The sequence below is a fragment of the Borostomias antarcticus genome (genome assembly GCF_949987555.1).
Source record: "Borostomias antarcticus genome assembly, chromosome: 19".
Lineage (NCBI taxonomy): Eukaryota > Metazoa > Chordata > Actinopteri > Stomiiformes > Stomiidae > Borostomias > Borostomias antarcticus.
Genome location: NC_140252.1, coordinates 2241414 through 2251039, shown reverse-complemented (window position 1 = coordinate 2251039; position 9626 = coordinate 2241414). Strand labels below are relative to the sequence as shown.

The window sequence follows — 9626 nt, the reverse complement described above, 5'->3', positions numbered from 1 at the left end:
GCGTTTTCTGGATAATTTGTGGTACACCGACCCAACGGCTCTTTTAAGAGCCACCCATATCTACAACTAAAAGCCTTGTCTCTATGTTGAATGCTCAGGTCATGCATAATTGATGTTCATAGTGAATGTAGAATACATTTTATATGAAAGCTCCAGATTAAATATTGAACTGTAAATATTGAACTGTAAGAAGATATTCTAAGTGCTGTACCCAATTACAGCTCTCGAGCGGTAGCGTCAGAATAAAATCAGCCGAGTGCCGTTATTGAACTACGTGAACAACAATTAAAGAACGAGTATCCGCTAGCTGAGTTTCTAAGCGGGAAAGACGTTTTCGCCGTTATTCCGACTGGAATTCTGTTACAACGAATTGTAGCTTGTAGTCCGCAGGGCAAGTAGCCTAGCCTAGGTCTCCCACTCAAATCGTCCCGGACGGCTTGGAAGTCCAGTTTCTATTGTGAAATATTTGTTTACGCGTCGAGTCTGGCTGCGAGGCAATGCAAGAATGGCTGCCCCTCCCAACACTGCTGGCATTGTTTTCCTGTAGAAGAGGGTTGAATCCCACTCAACTGTCACCCACCGTAATGGGCTACTAATAGTCTAGAATCAGTCTACATGGTCATATTTCGTGATCGGCTACCGACGGGGATAACTCACTATCAATCGTAAATATCCTCGCCGTCGACCAAGCCTGCGATCCGTTTACTCTAACGTTACCGGGGGGCTTAGAAGAATAAGAAAAGGCGCGCAATGCCCCAGGATTACAGAGACAACTGCATTGATCCCCAGAGATGGTCAACAAATTACACATTCGGGGATCAATTAATTACAGCACGCATCCCAAGAACACAATGTATACGAACATTAAACATCAAATCTAGTCTCTACCACCATGGAATTGCATTATTTTATAGAATATGTGGGTGGCTCTTAAAAGAGCCTTTGGGTAGATTGGAACCGTGAAAAGCCGCCTCTTTACTTGGAGCTGGTGTACTTGGTCACTGCCTTGGTGCCCTCGGACACGGCGTGCTTGGCCAGCTCACCGGGGAGCAGCAGGCGCACGGCGGTCTGGATCTCCCTGGAGGTGATGGTTGAACGCTTGTTGTAGTGCGCCAGGCGAGAGGACTCTCCGGCAATGCGCTCGAAGATGTCGTTCACAAAGGAATTCATGATCCCCATGGCCTTGGAGGAAATGCCGGTGTCGGGGTGGACCTGCTTCAGGACTTTGTACACGTAGATAGCGTAGCTCTCCTTCCTGGACTTTCTGCGCTTCTTGCCGCCTTTGACAGCGGTCTTGGAGACGGCTTTCTTAGAGCCCTTCTTGGGCGCGGACTTGGCAGCCGGTTCGGGCATTTTTCTAGGTCTCGTTGCTTCTCAGGAACGACGTTTTTAAGAGCTTTATTGATAATTTTAGTACATTACAAAAAATACAATACTTGACAGTTTAACAACAATAATCAGATTAAAAATTCAAAGTGCCATTGTGCAATAGCCAGTTGAATAACAGGCCTACAATTCAATACAATATTACAAAACAATAAACAATTCGTCAGGTCAGATCAATTGTGGCCCAGTTAAGTCTCGGGTGTGTCCTGTTTAGATCAATGGTCCTTCTCCGTTTGAGTTCGGTTTTGATCTGTTTGAAAATCATACATGAGCCAATGAAGGTGCCATCAATAGACATTTTGCACCGGGTTTTCCATAGTTTAAAAACAGTGATACAGATACATATATAAAACAGTTTATGGTTGTCGGTGCTGTCAAAATTGGCATACACCATTTTCCATTCACAAGGCACTTTGACTCCTATATCATACATTTTTTTCCATACATATTTGGCTCTATCACATTCTATTATAAGGTGTTCTATTGTTTCTATTTCTTTACAGGTTGGCATTGGGCACTCCACTGTCCTGACTGAGGGGAGGTAGTTCAGCACCTCTCTGACGGGTAGTTTGCCGTTTACCGTCAGCCACATAGTGTCACGCATGACTCCAGATATATCATCACAGTTTAAATATTTGATTAATTGTTTACTTTGGTCTTCTGTTAAATCTTTATACAATACCATCCCCCCATAGAGGTGGTCACTTATCTGTTGATATATGCTTTTGCTAGTTTGAGAGCACCAATCAATATTTAGACCGGCGTACTTGTCTACGAAGACTGCATATGACACCTTGTGGCCAGGTACGGTTGGTCCACGTCTTTTTCCCCTATCCATGTTGCTTTATTTTGTATTCCTTTTGCTATGTTTTTACAATAAGCTATGTTCAGCTTCAGGCCAACATCTACAGCACCGAGACCACCATGTGCCGTGCTCTTATACATCAGGGCTCTCTTTGCCACTTCCCTGTTGCTTCCCCATATAAAACGAACACACATTTTATTAATCTTTTGCATTGTGGTTGCAGGTGGTGGGAGTATGTTGGCTAAAAAAAGTAGTTTTGATATAATAAAGGTCTTTACAATCTGTATTTTTGAGTTGTATGTGCTTGTCCTGAATCTCCACTTGTTAGTCTCTTCTTCTATTTCTTTTTCTTTTCTCTGCCAATTTTTGTGTATGACATCCTTATTGCTGAATAAAATTCCTAATATTTTCATTTCTTCCTTTACATCTATGAGCAGGTTAGGTTTTTTCTTTTCCTCTCCTATCCAGATGCACTCAGTTTTGCTATCATTTAACTTGGCTCCTGAAGCCTGCTCATACTCATGAAAGTGTTCTCTCACTATGTCGAGTTCCTTCTGATTTTTTATAAAGTCACGTCGTCGGCATAGGCAGCCACCCTCTCTCTTGTCCTATGCGGTTTAACTCCTCTGATTCTTTTATCATTCTTTATTCTGTTGAGTAGTGGGCTGATGGCTATAACATAGAGCGCTGCGCTCAGAGGACACCCTTGTTTCAGTCCTTTCCTTAGCTCAATAAAATCAGTAAGACTCCCATTAACCTTGACGGCCACCTGCGACTTCGCATACAATAGTCTAATCATATCGATAAATACTTCGGGGAACCCATATTTTTTTAAGACACACCATACATACTCCCGGTTTATGAGGTCAAAAGCTCTCTTCTGATCAAACCCGACAATGAAGAAGCCCTGATCTGTAGGCCTGTCTGCCATTATCATTTCTCTGATTTTACTCAGGTTGTCCCACATGACGCGGCCTTTTATTGCACATGTCTGTTCCTCCTCTATGATTCGTTCTAGGACACTACTTATTCTTAACATTATTATTTTAGCAAATATTTTATAATCTATGTTCGTTAAGGTTATCTGTCTCCAGTTATTAAAATCACTTTCATCACCCTTTTTAAAGATCAGAGAAATAATGCCCTGGTAAAAACTACTGTGCATGTGGTTTGTAGCAATACCTTCATTGAAGGTAAAAGCCAACATTTCTACGAGCTCCCCGGAGAAAGCCTGGTAGAACTCACTTGGGAGGCCGTCAGGACCTGGTGATTTACCTCTGCTCAGAAGTAAGATGGCAGACATGATCTCCTCTCTGGTTATGGGACCCAGCAGCCCTGCAGTTTCACAGACACCTGCCAGCGATGCCTTCGATAGGAAGTACTCGGGACCATGTGAGCTGTCATTAACATTCCCATACACTTCCTCGAAGTTGTCTATGATCACTTGAGTGATTTCTTTATCATCATGGACAATATTGCCATCTCTGTTTCTAAGTACTTTGATACATTTATGGTCTACTCTTTCCTTATATTTATGTATGATCGTATTAATGTTTGAAGGGTCATCTGCTTCTACTCCTGCATGCACTTTCACTGTACTTACATATTCATTATTAAAAACTGCAAGCTTTGTCTCAACATCTTCAAGCTTCTTTTCATCATTCTCGTTCAAAAGGCATTTTCTTATACATTTAATATCTATATATGTTTTCATTAAATCATTATACTCCTTATTTCGATTTCCATTTAAAAGTTTACATTGAAGAATAAGGTGCCTTTTAAGGCTTCTCTTCATCTCCTCCCATAGCTCTACAGCCGAGCCGGTGAGAACTCTTAATTCTTTCACTCTTCTAATTTCATTTCTCACACTTTGTAACACATCTGTGTTTTTCAGACAGTGCACATTTAATTTCCAGCTGTTCTGCCGGGGGCCTGCTCTTGGGAGGCTGACCGTGGTCCGTACAGCCAAATGGTCAGAGCTGACCCAGGCCTCTGTTCCATACGTTTGTACATTAAACTTGTCGGATACATAAACCCTGTCTATCCTCGTTTTGTACCTAGCTTCAAAACGAGTGAAACCGGTTGCATTTGGGTGGAGAACTCTAAAAACATCTTTCATTTTGAACATTTCACATGTGGTTTGAAGTGTTCTGCTAGCTCGGCTAGGCTTGAAAGGTCTCGCTGGGATACGGTCGTTGATTTCAGTAGTGGTATTGAAATCTCCTGCCAGAATTATATCATGTTGTCCACACAAAACCTCTTTGACCCTATCAAATAGTTGTACTTTTTCCTTGTCCTTCTGACTTGTATAGACATTGATCAACCTGAGTTTTTGCTTTTTCATGATACAATCCAAGACTAGAAGGCGACCAGGTATGAGCTCTCGTTTCTTTATTATCTCAACGTCTTTTGTGTTAAAGAAGATTCCTATACCATCTGTTCTATCAGTGCCGATGGTGAATTCAGAGTGTCCATTCAACCAACGTGCTTTTACATCTCTAACATCGTCTGTTGTTTTTAGCCATAGCTCTTGTACAAAGATGACATCGGCTTTGATGTTTTTTAGGACCGCTAGCTTCTCTCTCCTCGGCTTTGCCGATAAAATACCTCTGAGATTGATGGTAGCAATGTTTAGGCTCATGAGGTATATAGTTGCAGCTAGATAAAAGGCAAGTCTACACATCATTCATGATTTTTGTTCTTCTTCTTGTCTTTCTTATTTCTCGTTCTCTTTCTTTCCTGGGTTCTAGTGTCCTCAGGGGACAATCTCCCTCTCTTGCCCACTAGATTGGGGAAGTTTTCTGGTGTCACCTGTAGAGAGGCGCCTTCCTCGCCTTCCGTCCGCCCGCACAGCATGGCTAGGGCTTCGTCCAGATCGACGCGCAGGCTGGCTGAGTCGGGTACCATGCTTGCCACCTGGTAACTGGTCAAGCTGTTCTGGCTGATGTCCTGTGATGCCCACGTCCCGACGCCACTGTTGTCTTCCGGGAGCTGGGTTGATGTGTCTGACTCAGAGTCAGACTCAGCTGTTGGTGGTGTCGCTGGTGAGGTTGTCGTCACGTCTGTACCGCCCTCCGCCGCTGTTGACGCCGTCGACAGTGCCGCCTCCCTCGCCGATGCCGCCTCCGTCGCTGGTGCCACCTTCGTCGCCGTTGTCACCGCCGTCGCTTCGGTGGATGCTTCCGTCTCTGGAGCTGCTGCCGATGGTGTTGGTGCCGCAGCTGGATCCTCCGTCTCTGCCGGTGCAGCCGATGAAGTCACTGGGGGTAGGGGGTTCTGCGGTGCTGCTCTCTCTGCTGCCGGTGGTGCCTTGTGCTGCTGGCTCTGAGGATGCTGGTAGGTCTCTGGCTCTGCCGCTGTACTTGTCGTGGGTGCTGGTAATGAAACCTCCTGTTCAGATGTTGATGTTGGTGGAGCTGGGCGCTGCCCACCTGTTGCTCTGGCCCGGTTACTATATGAGGATGGGCAGGTGAAATAGCTGTGGCCTTCACCTAGGCACAGGGTGCATGTCTCGGTGTTGTCACACTGCTTCCCCTTGTGGCCGACTTGTCCACAGCGCCAGCACTTGACCACGTGACAATCTTTAGCTTGGTGGGAAATTGACTGACAGATGTAGCACCGCTGGGTCTGCCCCGGGTGAGTGATCTTGCCATTGTATGGGCCGAGGGAGATGGAATTTGGCAGGGATGTGAGCCGCCCCTCGCGGTCACGGTTAAGTTTGACTCGGTAGCGCCGCACCCCAAACCACAGCCCAAGGTTGTCCAAAAGTTTCTCCACCGGCCGCAGGATGGTACAGTACCGGCGGAGGTAGTGCTCCACGTCATGGTCAGCGACCCTTGCGGTCCAGAACTTGACAATAATGGATAATATGTCAGCTGGGACGGAGGAGTGTGCCTCAAAGTCTTTCCAATCACTGTCTGCTCTATCTGCAAACAAACCCAAGAATTTCCGCAGAGAGCGATCTGTGTGAAAGCTTAGTTCAAAGTCTTTTCTGGAGGGAAGCTCGATAAACGAGAAAACCTCGCTTACCTCAATCCAGGTCGTGCTAAATAAGCGGCGACCAACAGAGTCTCGGGTAGGAGGCTCACCCTGCCCAACAAAACGCAGCCTTACCCAGTGCCGGCCGGCCTGGTCGGCCATGGTTTTTGCAGGAGCAAATTTGTTTGTTTTTTAGAATGTGTTTGTTTTAATGTTCTTCAAACGCATTTGGTATGAGGGGACCGCAGACACCGCGAGGTGCTGCGGTCAAAACTTTTTTCTACGTTCCTGAATCTCACAATATGGAGACGTGTTTGTGTCATACGTCTTTCACACTTCTCACGATGATGTCTCGTTGCTTCTCAGGAACGAAAGTAAAGCGGCGGGTAGTCACCCGGTATATATAGGGGGAGTATGCAAATATTTAGGCAAGGCTCCCGTCATTGTCTGCGTTGAACTCTGACGTCCTCGTTTCCCCAACAAACCAAATTGACCGCGCATGCTCAGGAACTCCCTCATCCCCCAGCCCACTTTCCCTGCTGTGGGGCGTGTGGTCCGACGTCACTTTATTGGACGTAGCAGTGCCGCCATTGTGGAGTGTAGTCCAAAATCCCTATGGGGAAAATTAATTATTTGAGACACACATACGGACATTTTCTCCATAGTCATCCATTGTTGAAGCATTTTGTTTACACCTCCCACCCACATTTGTTTGCACCTCCCAACCATTGGCATATAATGGGCGAGTGGCGCGTGAAGACTTTGTAAGCAAAATGAAGGCATTTGCAGAAAATAAAGTCAGTGTTTAATAATGAATCCGTTGAATTTAAAATACATTGTTGAGTTTAAATATATCATTGGAGATGAGTTTTGTGAATTTTGAAGCGCTTAGCCTAGTTGATTCTCAGGTCAGTGTTGAACCTAGCATGACACATCACAGGACAGCTTTCTCAAAATCTGGCAAACGACAAACCCTGATATGTCCACAAGGACACCAAAGCAGGTTGCTAGGTAGCCTAGATATGGTCACACTAACAAAAGGACACGGTCTGCAGTTGGATTGTTATTCCTTACTCAACTTACTTTTAATCCTCTCGGTTCGTTGAGGAACATAAGGCTGTGACTCTCTGCTTCCATCTGGTCCTGTCCTGTGCAGCATGTTGTGCCTTGTCCCAAGTTAGGTAGCCATTTTTAGTTCCGAGCTCACAGTTCTTCGCCAGGTTGTTTTTGGCCTCCCTTGTTTCCTCTGAAATTCCACCCCCCTAAAAGTCCTGTCAGCATTTGGCCCAGGGCACCATGTTGGCATTGTGCATTTTGGGGTATTTCTATAAGAGCTCCACTGCACACTGTCGCTCTCACCGCTATCACTCCTCACTGATATCAGCAGCCAGTTGTTCTGACAGGCGTGATCCCCATATTCTTGTAATGACTTGTTCACAGTCATAAATCTCAAAATTGGCGGCAAAGCCTAGAAAACAAAACTATTCCACAGTAGACATCATTCACTATTGCATCATAGATAGCTGTAACTGCTTGACTGAGTGTAGTGATTTATTTGCAGCTGCCTATAGGATACAGTGGTGAATTTAGAAGGTTTAAGTAGTCTTCACATGCCTTAGAAATAAACTATAGCCTATGCACTCTGTGTATCTCAATGATGGATGATTCAACACTGGCAGAGTAGGCCCTGTGTGTGCAAATCAGAAGCTGGGCCTTGGCTGTCACAGAGTAGCGGCAGGGCAGACTAAGGTCACCAGACTAGGGTGCTAAGGTAGCCTAGTGCGTAAGGACTAGGAATTGAGGGACCATATGACAGGCATATACATTAGGACTTGAACAAAGGATATTAAAACTAAAGTTTGTAATGAACAGACTTTGAAGAGTGGACAGGGAGGGATGACCGTGGCCTACAGAAAGTGGCCCCAATAAGGTGTAAATCGGCACCAGACAGCTGAATCAACAGTATTGGACAGAAGGCACTGCCCTAACTTATAATAAGATGAACCATCACTCTGAAAAGCCACCTGTGACAACTGATAGAAGCAGCCTGTGACAACTGATAGAAACAGATAGCCTAGATTATACAACTGTTAGGCAGTGCGAAGGGCATCTCTCCTGCAGGACACTCACTGAGACTGTATTCTCTGTATAAGACTGTATGCTCTTGTTGAAGCAAACACCTTCTGTTGATCGCCTCTGGATTCTCGAGTTTCTACTCATGTTGTTAGCAATAGTCTAACATGGTAGGCTATAGGAGATTGATTCTTAGCAGTTCCCGCTTAGTCACTTATCTTGTTAATCACTGTAGGCGTAAATACTGTGCTCAAGAACACAATCTTGCTTGAGATAAACATTTCTAGAAACTAAGCAAAATTTATTTCATTCTGCCTCGACCACGCCTATTCACATCAGGTAGGCTCGTTCAGAATCCCACAGCCCAGAAAGAGCTAATTGCTCATATCACTCAACAATAAGCACCTACATGTCCTTCCATGTAGGCTATAGGCCTATCTTCACTACATGGGCTGCGATAGGATCGGCTAGGCGACTGGGCTCCTGCGTTCTCTATAATTCTCATGGCACAATAGCCTAGCCACTCAAGATGCGATTCAGACATTTTTAGAGCCAGGTCATCAAATTCAGTAAAAAGGAAACGAGGAGTGTGTGTTGTGATGGTTGCTTGTCACTTTTTGCAATCCTATGTAACGCAGCCGGTGCGCCTCAGGTCACTTCACTGCATAGGCTACCAACCAAACGAGGACATTGCCCCAGACGAGGGGTGTAATAGGCGACAGACAGTCCAAAAAGACCAGGCGGAGTCATTCTGCAGGGAATCCAAATGTGAATCACCCAGGGAGGGCGAAAGGTAGCCTACACACACGGGCAGACACCAGCTTGATAGGGACCAGGTCTCAGCCCCAGTTTCAACGCTGTGCTTTACGCACCCCAAAAGAGACCCCGTTTAAAAGCATAGGCCCCGCTTCTGTGTACCTTAAATCATTTTAGCCCCTTGCCAGACAACTTGTCTCACTGGGCAACGATTTCTGTCCATAATCGCATGCACTTTTAGACATTTTAGGAGTCAAATGCAACTGGAAACCTAGTGCGCACGGCTCCATCCGAGAGATCAACGGCGGTGTTTTTACCCGGTCGCGAATAAACAGACGAGGCCGCCGCAACCCAAACAACTTTATTTCGAACGACAAATAGGCTGCTCGCTGTCACATTCGCTTTCGGACTTGTGCTCCACTCCAACTTTGATTTTTATCCCTTTATACACCAGGAGAAAACACAGGAGGAACATAATTTTGGTAACCGAGCTCCTCGGTGGTGGAGCTGAGTCCACACGGTTCTCATGGCGCGTTTAAGGCCAACCCCTCGCAGCGTCGAGGACTCACAGTCAGCAGGACCGACATACAGTACGTGTGTGATACCGCAGAGCAAACTCAAGATAGAC

At 45.6% G+C, this 9626-nt stretch overlaps 1 protein-coding gene across 1 annotated transcript; it reads right to left on the bottom strand.

Moving 5' to 3' along the window:
• Positions 1–975: 975 nt before the first annotated feature.
• Positions 976–1353, bottom strand: LOC311321700 (histone H2B-like; the record flags this gene model as incomplete). Its single annotated transcript, XM_084453704.1, has 1 exon — positions 976–1353. One exon carries the CDS (start codon positions 1351–1353, stop codon positions 976–978), a length of 378 nt encoding a protein of 125 aa, XP_084309830.1.
• Positions 1354–9626: the final 8273 nt, after the last annotated feature.